Raw genomic sequence first — 17,746 nt, 5'->3', positions numbered from 1 at the left:
ATCCTTAACTAGTACCGGCGGTCAGTAACGTAGTCGCTTCTGTAATGCAAGTTATCTGCAAACACGATTTTCTAAGTCAAAAAATTTGACAAAGAACACTGCGTTTGTGCCGCTTATTACAAGATTGTTTTGAAATGCTTACTAGTTGGGTGACATTTGAAGGATGTCACAGAAAGAGTGAAGCGTAGTGAGGGGCGATAACTTTGTTTCAGCAGCTTTCATTAAAACTGCTCAATATCTAAATTTCAACCAATGACAAGATTATGTGTTGTTGGGCTGCGGAGGCCAAGTGGTTAAGGTGTCCTAACAATTCGTTATTCGAATCTCCAATCCTTGCAGCAGGATCTTTATTTACAGCGGATTCGTTATTTCAATATCAACATCAAAATATCAATTAAACATAAGGTACTGAATCCCCAATTCGCTGCTGGCAGCAGATCCGTTATTTGAATTCAAACGTCAAAATGTCAATAAAAAGAAGTATCATTTAAACATAAAATACTGAATCCCCAATCCGCTGCTGTCAGCAGATTCGTTATTCGGAGCCCCAACCACATATATTACAAATACTTGTCTGTAACTGAATCCCCAATCCAGCGGATTTGTTATTTGAATCCAATCGTCAAAATGTCAATAAAAAGAAATATCATTTAAACATAAAAAAAAATAAATCCCAACGAATAACGAATAATCCGCTGCTATCTGCAGCCCGCTACGATTACACTGGTTATTTATGGACGGACGACAGACAAGGACGATTTGAACAGCCTGTCAATGTTTGGCTAATCACAGAGAAGACAAATCGCACAGTACAAGTCATTCGGCTAACCTCGGCCGATTCCGGTACCCTTCATCGGCCGAGATGTGACGAGTGAGTACAAGTATGCGAGGCTCAATAAGCCTTGCAAAACGATCATGTGATAAGCGGTACAAAGTGGGTGTCCTCCATATTGTTTTGACTTAGAAAATCGCGTCGGCAGATAACTACGCAAGCGACTACGTAATTGACGGCCGGTACTAATTAAGGATTGTTGACGCTGTTACGAACATCAGGTTACCTGTAAATTGCGTAACGACCCATTGTCGTAAACTTGTTAATCCGACTCATGTCATCACATTACAATATCGGCTAATTGCAAAGCAGATGTAGTCCAACAATTTATTGTCATCTGAATCATAGAGTTCTAAAACACCGTCAATACATTATCTTTTTAACACTCTGATTCATCGCACTTAACACAATATACATATGTATATATATGGACAGGGGTAAGGGAAAACGTGACAATTAGAAACTCTATCGTATTAAAATAAACGGCATGTAAGGTACGTTTAAGAAGGAGCATGCAATAGGCGGTGAGAAGGTAATATATTTTATATTTGTTTAACTTTTGTGACAATACTTCAATGAATTCTTCGTTCACTTATTCGACAGGAAATAGTACAAGTATATATCTTGAGGAATAACATATGCGCACAAGGAATACATTTCTTGACCGAATGAGAGGCTTAATTGTGTAGACTCTGATGACATTTTGACCACAAATAACCTACTCGAACTTTATGAACGCGATTGTAAACACGAAGATTGTCATAGGGCGAACGTGATAAAAATCGCTAAAACACAATATTCACAAATCACTCCATATCTAGTGATGAAGAAGCAAATTGGTCAATGGTCAGTTAACAGCTCGTGAAAAGAAAAACGATAATACATACTGTGTGGATCTCCCGAATCTAATAGCTCTAGGTTTGTTTGTATTGAAAACGATTTGGCTGCATAAATTGTTCGATAAAGTGGGTTGGTAGAAATAGGAACACAGCGCCCTTCCCATAAAAATGTACTCGATAAGACACCGTAACGTCTGTCGTGCGCCAGCAAGTGTGATATAAGTTGAAATAACTTGTTTCGCAATTGTTGTAAAAAATAAAATTTACATTCAATATTCTCAAATACATGCTACAATAAACAGAAATTTGAAACCAGAAGTACACGTGTGTAAAGTTTATACATGTTTAAGATGGTCCTGTTTATCACCAAGTCGAGTTAATACAGTCTATAAGAGCAGTTGAATAGTAACATACTCTCATTTCGATAGCGGACATTCTGGGTCCCATTGGCTGTACAGGCTATTGCCATACCACCTGGTAGTGAAATGAATGGAGGTAACTGATATATCAGAATGGCTAGTGGATAACTTTGATATAAAGTAATGATCAGGTGAATGGGAAGGGAGAATATTACACATTTGTAATGTGTGAATGATAAAATCAGGTAATGAAAGTTTTACATGGCTGTAATATGAGAATAATAGAATAAGACAATCGAAAAATAAAAGATAAATGCATTTTTAAATAATATATGAAAGCTTTATGGAAAAAAAAGTGTGATGTGATAATAATGGATTCAAATGTATAGGGAAATATACATACATGTATTTTAAGAGTAATATATATATATATATATATATATTTAAAAAGAATAAAAACACGACACAGCAGCTAAAAAGAATAAAAACACGACACAGCAGCTAAAAAGAATAAAAACACGACACAGCAGCTAAAAAGAATAAAAACACGACACAGCAGCTAAATATATATATATATACTGTGAGAATGATAGATATATGTACTGTGAGAATGATAGATAAATGTATTGTGAGAATAATATGTATACAAGTAATGATATGTGTGTTAAGTAGTTTGTGCTGTTTTGATGGTTCCCACCATATATATGTGCTCTCTACTGATGAACTGAATTATTTAAAGCAAAACAAATCTTAACTAAGGCAAAATCGTACTTCAATAATGAACTACAATGTACATAATCAGGCCGGCATTAACAAGAGGAAACCGTGTGGGCAAATTACTTCCAGAAGCGGCTACTGGTAATATCAAGCATAGTTAAAGCTATTACAAACACCAAGTTACCTGTAAATTGCAACAGCCAATTGTCGTAGACTAGTTAATCAGGTTAAAAAGCATTATTCTTATAAACCACTGTGTTATTAAATAACAATACCGGCTAAACATATACATGTTGCAGATGTATTCCAGCATCTATAGTCATAGGTATTAGGGAATTCGTGCCGATTCCTTGTGATCTGATACACTAAAATATATAGACTATATACATATACATTATTAATCAATATATTTATATATACAATTGTATATACAACCCCCCCCCCCCCCCCCCCCCCCCAACAATTACGTAGCAGTTTCTGTAATGCAAGTCATCTACCAACACCATTTTCTAAGTAAAAAAAAATGTATAAAGGCCGCTTATTACAGATTGTTTTGAAATGCGTATTGAGTCTCGCTGATCCTATTCTTTATAGAGATATTGTTCTTTCAGATTTGTCTTCTCTTTGATTAGCCAAATACCATCAGGTGGCGGGCTGCTCAAGTCATTCTTCGTCTGTCTCCTGCGAAATGCTGGAAAGATATGTCTCAAACATAATATGCATTATATCTTTCGTCTGAACAGGAAAACAAAATGGTTGACAGGCGGCTGTGGATTTTGACAGTTACAGATTTTTGTTGTAATTTTTCTTAAAAACAAGTTTCTTCATATTTCTCAAACTTTATATACTTGGTTAGAGTTGAAGTCTAACACTACTTCTCAGAACGTTCAATGGATCTTAGTCAGACGCTTAGGATTCCTTTCGCAGTTTACTAAATTTTGAAAACGAGATGAAAATGAGACAGAAAGAAACGTAAATAAAGATAAGTCTTTAATAGAACCAGTGAATAGCATTCGATGATTGGCGCTCTCTTATTTGTTTTCCAAATTGCGTTGGTGTCGTCCCTTTGAATTGTTGATGCTATATGAACATCTATCGGGAACCAGACAGAATCTTCTTACCATTATACTGTAGGATCAACTAATGTCGTGCTATAATAAGTTCCATTAAGTTCTACTGCTCTGCTCCTCTACCGCAATTAACTACATTCTATTATGTCCATATCCAATATGACGATTGATATGCATTTTGTACAATTTGAGAGAAATAGTCAAAACTAATCGTTCTGCATCATACAGATGTTTAAAGACATCGAACATTGGCAATACACTAAGGTATCTCTTTTCTTTCTTATTATTAATTACATTGCATTGTCATTATATAATGACATTATATGATTTGTCTGTGTCGTTATATGACGTGTTTATGTCATTATATAATGTGATTGTGTCATTAGGTGATGTGTTTATGTCATTACATGACGTGTTTATGTCATTATATGATGTGTTTATGTCATTATATAATGTGATTGTGTCATTAGGTGATGTGGTTATGTCATTATATGACGTGCTTGGTCATAATATGACGTGCTTGTGTCATTATATAATGTGATTGTGTCATTATGTGATGTGTTTATGTCATTATATAATGTGTCTGTGTCATTATATGATGTGATTGTGTCATTATATGATGTGTTTATGTCATTATATGATGTGATTGTGTCATATGATGTGATTGTGTCATTATATAGTGTGATTGTGTCATTATATGATGTGATTGTGTCATTATATGATGTGATTGTGTCATTAGGTGATGTGTTTATGTCATTATATGACGTGCTTGTGTCATTATATGATGTGATTGTGTCATTATATAATGTGTTTGTGTCATTAGGTGATGTGTTTATGTCATTATATGACGTGCTTGTGTCATTATATGATGTGATTGTGTCATTATATAATGTGTTTGTGTCATTATATGATGTGTTTGTGTCATTATATGATGTGTTTATGTCATTATATGACGTGCTTGTGTCATTATGTGATGTGATTGTGTCATTATATGATGTGTTTGTGTCATTATATGATGTGTTTGTGTCATTATATGACGTGCTTGTGTCATTATATGATGTGCTTGTGTCATTATATGATGTGATTGTGTCATTATATGATGTGATTGTGTCATTATATGATGTGTTTGTGTCATTATATGATGTGCTTGTGTCATTATATGATGTGATTGTGTCATTATATGATGTGATTGTGTCATTATGTGATGTGCTTGTGTCATTATATGACGTGCTTGTGTCATTATATGATGTGATTGTGTCATTATATGATATGTTTATGTCATTATATGATGTGATTGTGTCATTATATGACGTGCTTGTGTCATTATATAATGTGTTTGTGTCATTATATGATGTGTTTATGTCATTATATGATGTGATTGTGGCATTATATAATGTGATTGTGTCATTATATAATGTGATTGTGTCATTATATGATGTGATTGTGTCATTATATGATGTGATTGTGTCATTATATGATGTGATTGTGTCATAATGTCATGTGTTTATGTCATTATATGATGTGATTGTGGCATTATATAATGTGATTGTGTCATTATATAATGTGATTGTGTCATAATGTGATGTGTTTATGTCATTATATGATGTGTTTGTGTCATTATATGATGTGTTTGTGTCATTATATGATGTGTTCATGTCATTATATGATGTGTTTGTGTCATTATATGATGTGTTTGTGTCATTATATAATGTGTTTGTGTCATTATATGATGTGTTCATGTCATTATATGATGTGTTCATGTCATTATATGATGTGTTTGTGTCATTATATGATGTGTTTGTGTCATTATATAATGTGTTTGTGTCATTATATGATGTGTTTATGTCATTATATGATGTGTTTGTGTCATTATATGATGTGTTTGTGTCATTATATGATGTGTTTGTGTCATTATATGATGTGTTTGTGTCATTATATGATGTGTTCATGTCATTATATGATGTGTTTGTGTCATTATATGATGTGTTTGTGTCATTATATAATGTGTTTGTGTCATTATATGATGTGTTTGTGTCATTATATAATGTGTTTGTGTCATTATATAATGTGTTTGTGTCATTATATAATGTGTTTGTGTCATTATATGATGTGTTCATGTCATTATATGATGTGATTGTGTCATTATATAATGTGTTTGTGTCATTATATGATGTGTTTGTGTCATTATATAATGTGTTTGTGTCATTATATGATGTGTTTGTGTCATTATATGATGTGTTTGTGTCATTATATGATGTGTTTATGTCATTATATGATGTGTTTGTGTCATTATATGATGTGTTTGTGTCATTATATGATGTGTTTGTGTCATTATATAATGTGTTTGTGTCATTATATAATGTGATTGTGTCATTATATGATGTGTTTGTGTCATTATATGATGTGTTCATGTCATTATATGATGTGTTCATGTCATTATATGATGTGTTTGTGTCATTATATGATGTGATTGTGTCATTATATGATGTGTTTGTGTCATTATATGATGTGTTTGTGTCATTATATGTGATTGTGTCATTATATGATGTGTTTGTGTCATTATATGATGTGTTTGTGTCATTATATGATGTGTTTATGTCATTATATGATGTGTCTGTGTCATTATATGATGTGTTTGTGTCATTATATAATGTGTTTGTGTCATTATATGATGTGTTTGTGTCATTATATGATGTGATTGTGTCATTATATGATGTGTTTGTGTCATTATATGATGTGTTTGTGTCATTATGTGATGTGATTGTGTCATTATATGATGTGTTTGTGTCATTATATGATGTGATTGTGTCATTATATGATGTGTTTGTGTCATTATATGATGTGATTGTGTCATTATATGATGTGTTTGTGTCATTATATTATGAGCTTGTGTCATTATATGATGTGATTGTGTCATTATATAATGTGTTTGTGTCATTATATAATGTGTTTGTGTCATTATATGATGTGTTTGTGTCATTATATGATGTGTTTGTGTCATTATATGATGTGTTTGTCATTATATGATGTGTTTATGTCATTATATGACGTGCTTGTGTCATTATGTGATGTGTTTGTGTCATTATATGATGTGTTTGTGTCATTATATGATGTGTTTGTGTCATTATATAATGTGTTTGTGTCATTATATGATGTGTTTATGTCATTATATGACGTGCTTGTGTCATTATGTGATGTGTTTGTGTCATTATATGATGTGTTTGTGTCATTATATGATGTGATTGTGTCATTATATGATGTGTTTGTGTCATTATATTATGAGCTTGTGTCATTATATGATGTGATTGTGTCATTATATAATGTGTTTGTGTCATTATATAATGTGTTTGTGTCATTATATGATGTGTTTGTGTCATTATATGATGTGTTTGTGTCATTATATGATGTGTTTGTGTCATTATATGATGTGTTTGTGTCATTATATAATGTGTTTGTGTCATTATATGTGTTTGTGTCATTATATGATGTGTTTGCGTCATTATATAATGTGTTTGTGTCATTATATGATGTGTTTGTGTCATTATATGATGTGTTTGTGTCATTATATGATGTGTTTGTGTCATTATATGATGTGTTTATGTCATTATATGACGTGCTTGTGTCATTATGTGATGTGTTTGTGTCATTATATGATGTGATTGTGTCATTATATAATGTGTTTGTGTCATTATATGATGTGTTTGTGTCATTATATGATGTGTTTGTGTCATTATGTGATGTGATTGTGTCATTATATGATGTGTTTGTGTCATTATATGATGTGTTTGTGTCATTATATGATGTGTTTGTGTCATTATATGATGTGTTTGTGTCATTATATGATGTGTTTGTGTCATTATATGATGTGATTGTGTCATTATATAACGTGATTGTGTCATTATATGATGTGTTTGTCATTATATGATGTGATTGTGTCATTATATGATGTGTTTGTCATTATATGATGTGTTTGTGTCATTATATGATGTGATTGTGTCATTATATGATGTGTTTGTCATTATATGATGTGATTGTGTCATTATATGATGTGTTTGTCATTATATGATGTGTTTGTGTCATTATATGATGTGATTGTGTCATTATATGATGTGTTTGTCATTATATGATGTGATTGTGGCATTATATGATGTGTTTGTCATTATATAATGTGATTGTGTCATTATATGATGTGATTGTGTCATTATATGATGTGATTGTGTCATTATATGATGTGATTGTGTCATAATGTCATGTGTTTATGTCATTATATGATGTGATTGTGTCATAATGTGATGTGTTTATGTCATTATATGATGTGATTGTGGCATTATATAATGTGATTGTGTCATTATATAATGTGATTGTGTCATAATTTGATGTGTTTATGTCATTATATGATGTGATTGTGGCATTATATAATGTGATTGTGTCATTATATAATGTGATTGTGTCATTATATAATGTGTTTATGTCATTATATGACGTGATTGTGTCATAATGTCATGTGTTTATGTCATTATATGATGTGATTGTGGCATTATATAATGTGATTGTGTCATTATATAATGTGATTGTGTCATAATGTGATGTGTTTATGTCATTATATGATGTGATTGTGGCGTTATATAATGTGATTGTGTCATTATATGATGTGATTGTGTCATTATATGATGTGATTGTGTCATTATATTATGAGCTTGCGTTATTATATGATGTGATTGTGTCATTATATAATTTTTATATAAGTAGTACATGTATATCAATGTTGATATTGGACATTGAGGCAATCTTGGTTTATTTGCTTAATGCCTTTTGGGATCAAAATCAGATGAACAATGGTGGTTGAATTCTCCTATAAAGGGGGCATAGTGGTAACACAGGCAACTTTCACATATAAGATTTGCTTGTTTGTTTGTTTGTTTGTTTGTTTGTTTGTTCATATACGTACCTTTCACATAGTATAGTATGGTGGTAAAGCGGTAACACATTAGCCTTAATTTCGCCTGAGCTGCTGGAATTATATTCCTCGATCACATATGAATAGTTATGGGGTCACTTATCCGAACACGTGGCTTTTCCCAGAGTTCTCCGGTTTTCTGTCACAGAAATACCCCTCGCTCACTTCCATCTGGGCAAGCAAGAGTCATTGGTATTGTAAGCTGCTACAACTTGTTTTACGTTTAAGATGAACTAATTACTTTTAAAAATAAATTATATAAGTTCAAGAAAATGAATCATGATAATGACGAAACAGTTATTTTGATTTTAGTGGTGATTCGATGTCGCCAAGTTGTAGGTTTGGATTGGCTTAATTGGCTTAAAACACCAGTCTTGTAAAAGGCGAGTTGCTATTGACCACGTCACCCGATCATTTGATTTCTCGTTTCTGCCTTTAATATACAGCAGAATTAACAGGTGAACATTCGTATATTATGTTGACACTTTGTTTTTACGTTAAAGAGGGCGATGTTGGTTAAAATGGATGCCGTGATAGATGACGATATGATGATGCTCTTTACTCTACGCCTGCTGTGAAAGAGCGATACTCTTCCCCGGCTATCGTGATTAGTAAAGGTGGGAGTGGCGTTAAACTCGTTGCCGTGGTGTAGTTGACGTACCGCCTACCAATGCCTCGATAGGCATGGCTTTGCCACGTTTTCCATCGTTAATCCACCGGGTACATATATGATGTAGTGGAGCCGAGAACTGTACACTTGGTTCTTCAAAGACAGCAAACACAATGGCGCGGACGACGGGAGCACTAACGGCGGTTATCGTGGCTGGTCTGTGTGTAACTATCGCTTGTGGTAGGTGCTGCGTTTACATCTTCTATGATAAAGTTACAGGCGCTATAGCCTAAATATTCGGCAAAATATTTTTATTCTCGATTGATAAAAATAATTGACTGTTGGTTTTGATACCGAAAGTTATGTACGCTTCTGAATATATATTTTATTACTTTGTTAATTTATTATTTGATGTCACTTCCCTTTTTTTCTTTGCATCTTCCCTGGTTTTACCTTTCTCAATTTCCAATTATGATTCTCTTTTTTTTGCAAGTCTCCTCTATAAAATTACAGATAGGTTAAAATATACATGTGTTTAGGAGAAGGTATTTCAAAGTGATACTTTTTGCCTAATCTCATTTGTTAGATTAAACATATAAGAAATGTTCAAATCAGTACGTTCTTTTGTATGTTTATTTTATATGATTTATTTACGTAAATTATAGATGGTAGGCCGTCTTGACCGTTCTTATGTAAAACATATATTTTGCGAGTATTGTTCCACATTTTCTGTTTTTATTTCAATGTATATGGATACGTTTTCGTTATACATTTTCACATTGATGCCTATTGTCTCATTGGATTCCTCTATCCATGTTCACATGAATGTTTAATGTCTTATTGGATTTCGCTATCCATTTTAACTTTCTTACTTTGTCATTCGCGCCTTATTGATTAAAATTTGTTCATCAAAGTAATTCACAATACTATTAGAAATTTAACAACTTAAATATTTGTACAAAAGTCACACAAGTACTTTAATAATTTTAAAGATTGAGTTTAGTACTAGAATCAGTACTTATCGGATATTGTAGGTATGTAGGATGGTACACTATTTGTAAGTAGCAAGCGTGTTAAAATATTAAAAAAAAGAATTGTACAAAAGGCACCAAGACATTTACACCTTTAACAAAATGAACGTCAGATACAGTAGTGAGTACCAACAATTAATGAAACTGCAATATAATTGATTTGTCGTTCTAGGACGACCAATGGTATTAATAAGTTCCTAAAATAATTAATAGTGGACGATAACAAAAACTTCAAAACAGGTAAAAATAAAAGTCAAAATCTGGATCAGAAGGTGTAAAAGATCCGTAATTCTAAATAGATCGGTGTTGTAATAAACCGATCATCACTCAGGGAATTTTTGGATACACCAAGATTTTGATATTTTGTTAGACTTGTTTTGAATTTCCTTCTTATGTATCAGCGCTTAGAAGCTCTCAGCATCTCTGACGAGTACTGGTATGACGAAACAGCTGTGTGATGACATTCATTTAATTCATTGACCCTTCTGTATTAAACTGCATTTTATTGAAATATGCCAATATTTTGCATGCTATTTTGTACGATCCTAATAACGTAGCGAAAAATACATGTATCCACATATCGTGGATTCAGGCCATATTAACATTTGTGGTGAAGGTTGAAGCGTTGTGTTTACAACCAGTAAAATGTAAGGAGATATTATTATGCATTTTGCTGTGATTTACGTCTGTTGGCAAGAAGTGTCGTATTCTCGAGCGCAAGGTGTGAATTATGTACCTTTGTATGGCTTAATGACATAATTGCCTATTTCATGGACTGGCATTTTGGGCCACAAGAGCTGGACATTTGAAATCCACATGACAATCAACAGATAGCAGTAGAGGAGAAGCCTTCGTAGTGGTAGTCATGCCTAATCTCAGTATCTACCATTTTCCTTACAGAAGTCTTGCATTAATAACTGCATGGTATTTACAAAGAAATGTCAGAGAATTCATGGTCTGACGGGGTTTTGTTCGGGTTGGCGATAAATACACTTTGCTTTAATGTCATTTAGTTCCTGTTCTCAAACTTAACTTGTATACTAACATTTTGTATCGGATCAAAACTTATACTAGTAACCTGAAGCCAAAAGGACGTTAAGCAGGTTTCATTTCAGATCAGCTAGCATATGGCGTTAACACATAAGTTGTATGATGCAGTTCAATTCATTTTGGTTCTACTGTATCTAACTCGGAATTTGTTTTGTAATGTGCTGAATGCTTTGTGTCTTCTGTACAATCCTCCGAGGCATATATTTGAGATAGGGCAGTGTGATTGTTGACATGGAAAAATCACTATATGTCTTTACACACGACCGGATCACGGTAAATTGCAGTACGCAGTCTAATATACGTAGATTTGTTTTTTTATTTACTAATGTCATTAAGGAAAATACATCACGGAATGTAGATGTTAGTGAATACTATTTGGGTGACATATTATACAATTATTGCCCTTGTTCCGGGTTGACATGAATATTTGACCACCCGAGAGGTGTCATGTCACCCGAGGGCGTAGCCCGAGGGTGACATGACACCTCAAGGGTGGGCAAATATTCATGTCAACTCGGAACAAGGGCAGTAATTGTTTTATTATACCGAAAAAAACATAAGTGAATTAATTTTGGTATCAATAAGTTTATTTATTACTATCAACAGTTTTTAAGAAAAGTTTTTAAGAGGTACCCCATCGTCTTTCTGGACCCGGCATAAAATTCTCCCAGTTGAACTTTCAATGTATGGACGTCGAAGTTTTCACAATCCTTTGGTCTAGGCCTACCTGTTGCAGATAGGAAATGTCTAAAGGAATCCACGGCCACATTGATGACCCTTTTGGTGTTTTTAGAATCCTTTTCTTGCAATAATTTCGCCAATTCCTCCTCTGTTGGCAGACGATAGCGTCCGCCGGCAGCCATTGTTGTTGTCAAGCAGAATACTCGGAACTTCTCTGATTCGACTACTTTTGAAGACGTTACGGAAGAGAGTTCCGAGTTGGGGCTCACGAGAGGGTGACATAACGATTTTGGAGGGCTCACGAGAGGGTGACATAACGAATGTTTTTAATCACGTGACATGGTTTTCACTAATCAGAAGCTGTGATACAAGTCTGAGGTATAATAAAAACAAAATGTTGCCCGTGAAGCCCTGTAAGGGGCCCGAACTAACTGATTAGCCACTCTTATAATGCTTTCTATGGGAAAATTAATTTAAGGAATGTTGATGAAACCAACAAGGGTAAGTACATACATTGGTATGATATACTATTGATATTATTTATATATAAAATATATACACTATGTGTTAGTGATCCGAAGATATAGATTTGAATTTCCTGCCGTAGTTGTTACCGAGAGAAATATTTATAATATATGTACAATTCGTATCCATGTATGTTAATACATTGCGATTCAGGTATTCATATAATCTTATAGACGACTTCCACAATGATCATAATCAGGGTATCGGGCCGACCATCACTGCGCCATTGAAACGTTCCTTTTTTAAGAACGCCTATGTGGCGCAACGGTATTAGCTGTTTGCATTTCTGGCTAGGCGATTGGGTGCCGTAGATCGTGAGTTCGAGGCCCGGTCAGGGCACGTGTCAGTTGTCTTCCTTTGTCATTTGTGATACTATGTTATATAAAATATATATTAAGTACAAATGCAATTAAAGAACTTTTGTATGCCATTCGTTTTATGTTTTATGCTTAAATATACAGTTTTCACAACCCAGGTGCGAACTTAAAAGACGGTACAGAAGGAAATGACGTCGGCACACCAGCTCCAACCGTCACATCCACTGAGAAGGCTGCCATTGATCACCTAGTGGACTCCATCAAGGGGTACCGCATCGTCGGTATTAACAAACAACCATGCCAACAGCTTGGAGGGATGTACATTATGTTCAACTGCATAATTTTAACACGTACGTGACTGACATCTTTGTCCTTCTTGTTCCTCCTTTACATTCATCCTTCATTCGCGTATCTTAACTTATCCTCATACTGTTGTCATAATTACTTTTCAGTTTTTTATGACACGATATTCACTGTAACTGGTATCTGACATTTAGTGACACTCCAGGTGTTATTGTCCTTCATCTATTCATATGGCTAGTGTTAATCAATGACTACAAGACAAATCTGGAATAGGAATACATTTAACATAGATATGACATCATCGCTACGCCTTGTGGGGTTCCCCAATAACTGTATGCGTCTCTGGATTGTAGATGGATTTTAGATCACATGTCATAAATATGACGCAATTTTCGTGTCCCGCGTTCTCATCATAAGTCACATTAATATGTCGATTGTAGATGCATTTTAGATCACTTGTCATAATTACGACGTCATTTTGGTGCCTTACGTTTGTCGATTGTATCAATACAATGTATGTGGTTTGTAGATGGGTGCACCATGATGCCTTTTGATTTACCATTAATTGTGCATGTATAAGTCTCTTGATTGTAGATACATTGTCGATCACATTATTTTGATATGACGTCAGTTCGGTGTCTTGACTAGGGGTACATCAACGCTCAAGTTTGCTGAGACAGCACATGCATATATATTTATTTTAGCTCTTTTGTTGGATGATTATGATTTTAAAAGCTCTGCCAGTAACTAAATAGAATCATGACTTTCATATGCCACCCACGAATATGAATACAACGAATATAGTTGAATTATTACTTTTATTTATTGTTGAATTGGGCTAATCACGAGAAAAAAATTGAAAGCTCCAAACCATGAATAAAATTTACACACAAACATGATATGTTATAAAGCATTCTAGGTCATTAACACCAAATCTAACTGATCGAGAATTAATCACCCAGGCTATTCTGTTATTGCATTTGAGAACTTTTCGCTCATTAAATTCCGTCGGTTTGCTGTTGTTCCATTTTACATAGTACAATTTATTTAACACAGTAATAATAATGACTGATGTCTTTCTTTGCAGCGGCAAAAGGGTGGAAGACAATGCAATTAGGAAACAAGATCATCGGTGGTTAGCGTGACCAGGGCAGAACATTTAACAAAGAACAAAGGACCGCGATGTTTTATGGACAGTGTTGCAATTGCTTATTTATATATTGTATTCGCAAATTAATGACCATTAGATAATGTAGCTTGGAAAACATATTGCTTTCATGTAGAGTAAAATCTTTTTACTTATGTATTGTTTTCGCAAATTAAAAAGTGCATCTTCTTTACGCCTCATGTTGTGCTTTACATTTTCAACATTTTTGTTTTTGTTTATGAAAGTCATGAATTTGTAATGCTGAAATAGGTTTCAGAGAGTTATCTTCATTAATGTGTATCGTTTTCTGTATTTCATTTTCAATAGAAGTATTGTTTACTAACGTGACAGGTTTACTATTTATTAAACGCTTTTTTTTTGCGTTCTACATGTATCAAATAGTAACTTTTACTGTACAAACGTTCAAAGGTTAACTGCTAATGTTGTTACCCAAAACTATCCTATATCATACGGTATTGGTTAGGCCCGAAAACCAATAAAGCTAATTAAAGGTAAAAACACAATTATTGATGGGCGCAACAACGAAAAGACGAATTATTATTTTTATTATTTTACACAGATTTTGAGTTGGGGGGTCAGATCTTAAAAGTAGAATGTATACAGATGTTTCCGTTTGTCATAATGTAAAGTAGTTCGATCTTGGTCTATATATACGTTGTTATTTTTGTTTTTGTTTTTGATTGTTTGTTTTACAGCCAGCACCACTAGAAAGATATCAGGTCTTGTTGTAACCGTAAGGGCTGGACACGTTTCTTTGACCCAAAATGAAATATTAAACCTCAGGGTCCGACCCCCTACTTGATCCTGGGGTTAAATAGTTCAATCTGGGTCATAGGAACGTTAGTCATCAATAGTTAGTTTTATGACGCTACCACAAGTCTTGTTACCAACCATACTCGGTGCATAAGATATCTAGAAATTTGTTTACATTTATGTCACTAAATATTTTTGGCAAAGACGGATACCGTTCTGAATATCAAAAAAGCAAGGTGATATTGTTTTTCTGTAACTTGTTGACTATATCGACCACATCAACAGATTTTGAAGACATTTTACATTTGTTCACCTTGGTCAAGGTGACATTAAAATACAAGTTAGCCAAATTGACCCTTTTGGCCCCACCCCTAAGTCCCCTGGGGGGGGGGGGGGGGGGGGGTCAACCCCAACATTTGTGGGGGGGGGGGGGGGGGGGGTGGGTCAACCCCAACATTTGTACAATTTTGAATCCCCACCCCATGACCATGCTACCATACAAATGTGAGTGATATATCTATTGCTTAGTTTCAGAGAAGAAGTTGTTTATATCAATTCTGCCAAAATGACCCCTTTTGGCCCCGCCTCTTAGCTCCCCGGGGGTCAGCTCTGTCATTTATACAGTTTTGAATCCCTACCCCGGGGGTTGAAGCAGGCAAATATGAGCGATATCCATAGCTTAGTTTCAGAGAAGAAGTTGTTTATATCAATTTAGCCAAATTGACCCCTTTTGGCCCCGCCCCTCAGGCCCCAGGTAGGTCGGCCCCACCATTTGTACAATTTTGAATCCTGGCCCCAAAGGGATGCTCACAGTCAAATACGAGCAATATCTATTGCTCGATTTCAGAGGAGAAGTTGTTCATATCAATATAGCCAAATTGACCCTTCTTGGCCCCGCCCCTCAGGCCCCCGTGGGGTCAGCCTTACCATTTGTACAATTTTGAATCCCCACCCCATACTGATGCTACCAGGCAAATATGAGCAATATCCATTGCTCGGTTTCAGAGGAGAAGTCGTTTATATCAATATAGCCCAATTGACCACATTTGGCCCCGCCCCTCAGGCCCCCGTGGGGTCAGCCTCACCATTTGTACAATTTTGAATCCCCATCTCATAGTGATGCTACCAGGCAAATATGAGCAATATCCATTGCTTGGTTTCAGAGAAGAAGTCGTTGATATAAATATAGGTATATTGACCCATTTTGGCCCCGCCCTCAGGCCCCCAGGCCCCCAGGCCCCCAGGGGGTCAGCCCCACCATTTGTACAATTTTGAATCCTCACCCCATAGTGATGCTACCAGGCAAATAGGAGCGATATCCTTTGCTTGGTTTCAGAGAAGAAGTCGTTTATATTAATATAGCCAAATTGACCCCTTTTGGCCCCGCCCCTCCGACCCCTGGGGGTCAACCCCAACATTTGTACAATTTTGAATCCCCACCCCATGACCATGCTACCATACAAATGTGAGTGATATATCTATTGCTTAGTTTCAGAGAAGAAGTTGTTTATATCAATTCTGCCAAAATGACCCCTTTTGGCCCCGCCTCTTAGCTCCCCGGGGGTCAGCTCTGTCATTTATACAGTTTTGAATCCCTACCCCGGGGGTTGAAGCAGGCAAATATGAGCGATATCCATAGCTTAGTTTCAGAGAAGAAGTTGTTTATATCAATTTAGCCAAATTGACCCCTTTTGGCCCCGCCCCTCAGGCCCCAGGTAGGTCGGCCCCACCATTTGTACAATTTTGAATCCTGGCCCCAAAGGGATGCTCACAGTCAAATACGAGCAATATCTATTGCTCGATTTCAGAGGAGAAGTTGTTCATATCAATATAGCCAAATTGACCCTTCTTGGCCCCGCCCCTCAGGCCCCCGTGGGGTCAGCCTTACCATTTGTACAATTTTGAATCCCCACCCCATACTGATGCTACCAGGCAAATATGAGCAATATCCATTGCTCGGTTTCAGAGGAGAAGTCGTTTATATCAATATAGCCCAATTGACCACATTTGGCCCCGCCCCTCAGGCCCCCGTGGGGTCAGCCTCACCATTTGTACAATTTTGAATCCCCATCTCATAGTGATGCTACCAGGCAAATATGAGCAATATCCATTGCTTGGTTTCAGAGAAGAAGTCGTTGATATAAATATAGGTATATTGACCCATTTTGGCCCCGCCCTCAGGCCCCCAGGCCCCCAGGCCCCCAGGGGGTCAGCCCCACCATTTGTACAATTTTGAATCCTCACCCCATAGTGATGCTACCAGGCAAATAGGAGCGATATCCTTTGCTTGGTTTCAGAGAAGAAGTCGTTTATATTAATAGAGCCAAATTGACCCCTTTAAATGTAGCAAAAAGCTTTCATGCAATTTTTCAACAATTTTGCTTTAAATCGTAGTTAAAAGGGTCGTCAAGCAAACGAAGCAGGTGGAATTTTTTTTAACATTCATGAGGTAATACTAGCATTGGCTTCTTGCCATATTCCATAAATCGCGTTAGCGATTAACAATAAATATGTCCAGATAACCAATGTTGTTA

General features: G+C 35.3%; 1 protein-coding gene across 1 annotated transcript; it reads left to right on the top strand.

Annotated features, from left to right (window-relative positions):
* Positions 1 to 9,482: 9,482 nt before the first annotated feature.
* Positions 9,483 to 14,627, top strand: LOC117343938. Its single transcript, XM_033906507.1, has 3 exons — positions 9,483 to 9,624; positions 13,147 to 13,338; positions 14,379 to 14,627. Exons 1-3 carry the CDS (start codon positions 9,558 to 9,560, stop codon positions 14,429 to 14,431), a joined length of 312 nt encoding a protein of 103 aa, XP_033762398.1. The 5' UTR covers positions 9,483 to 9,557; the 3' UTR covers positions 14,432 to 14,627.
* The last annotated feature ends 3,119 nt before the right edge of the window (positions 14,628 to 17,746 follow it).

Source organism: Pecten maximus, chromosome 15 (assembly GCF_902652985.1).
Source record: "Pecten maximus chromosome 15, xPecMax1.1, whole genome shotgun sequence".
In the NCBI taxonomy this organism is placed as follows: domain Eukaryota; kingdom Metazoa; phylum Mollusca; class Bivalvia; order Pectinida; family Pectinidae; genus Pecten; species Pecten maximus.
The sequence above is the reverse complement of the archived record's forward strand: the minus strand, read 5'-3'. Positions and strand labels throughout refer to the sequence as shown.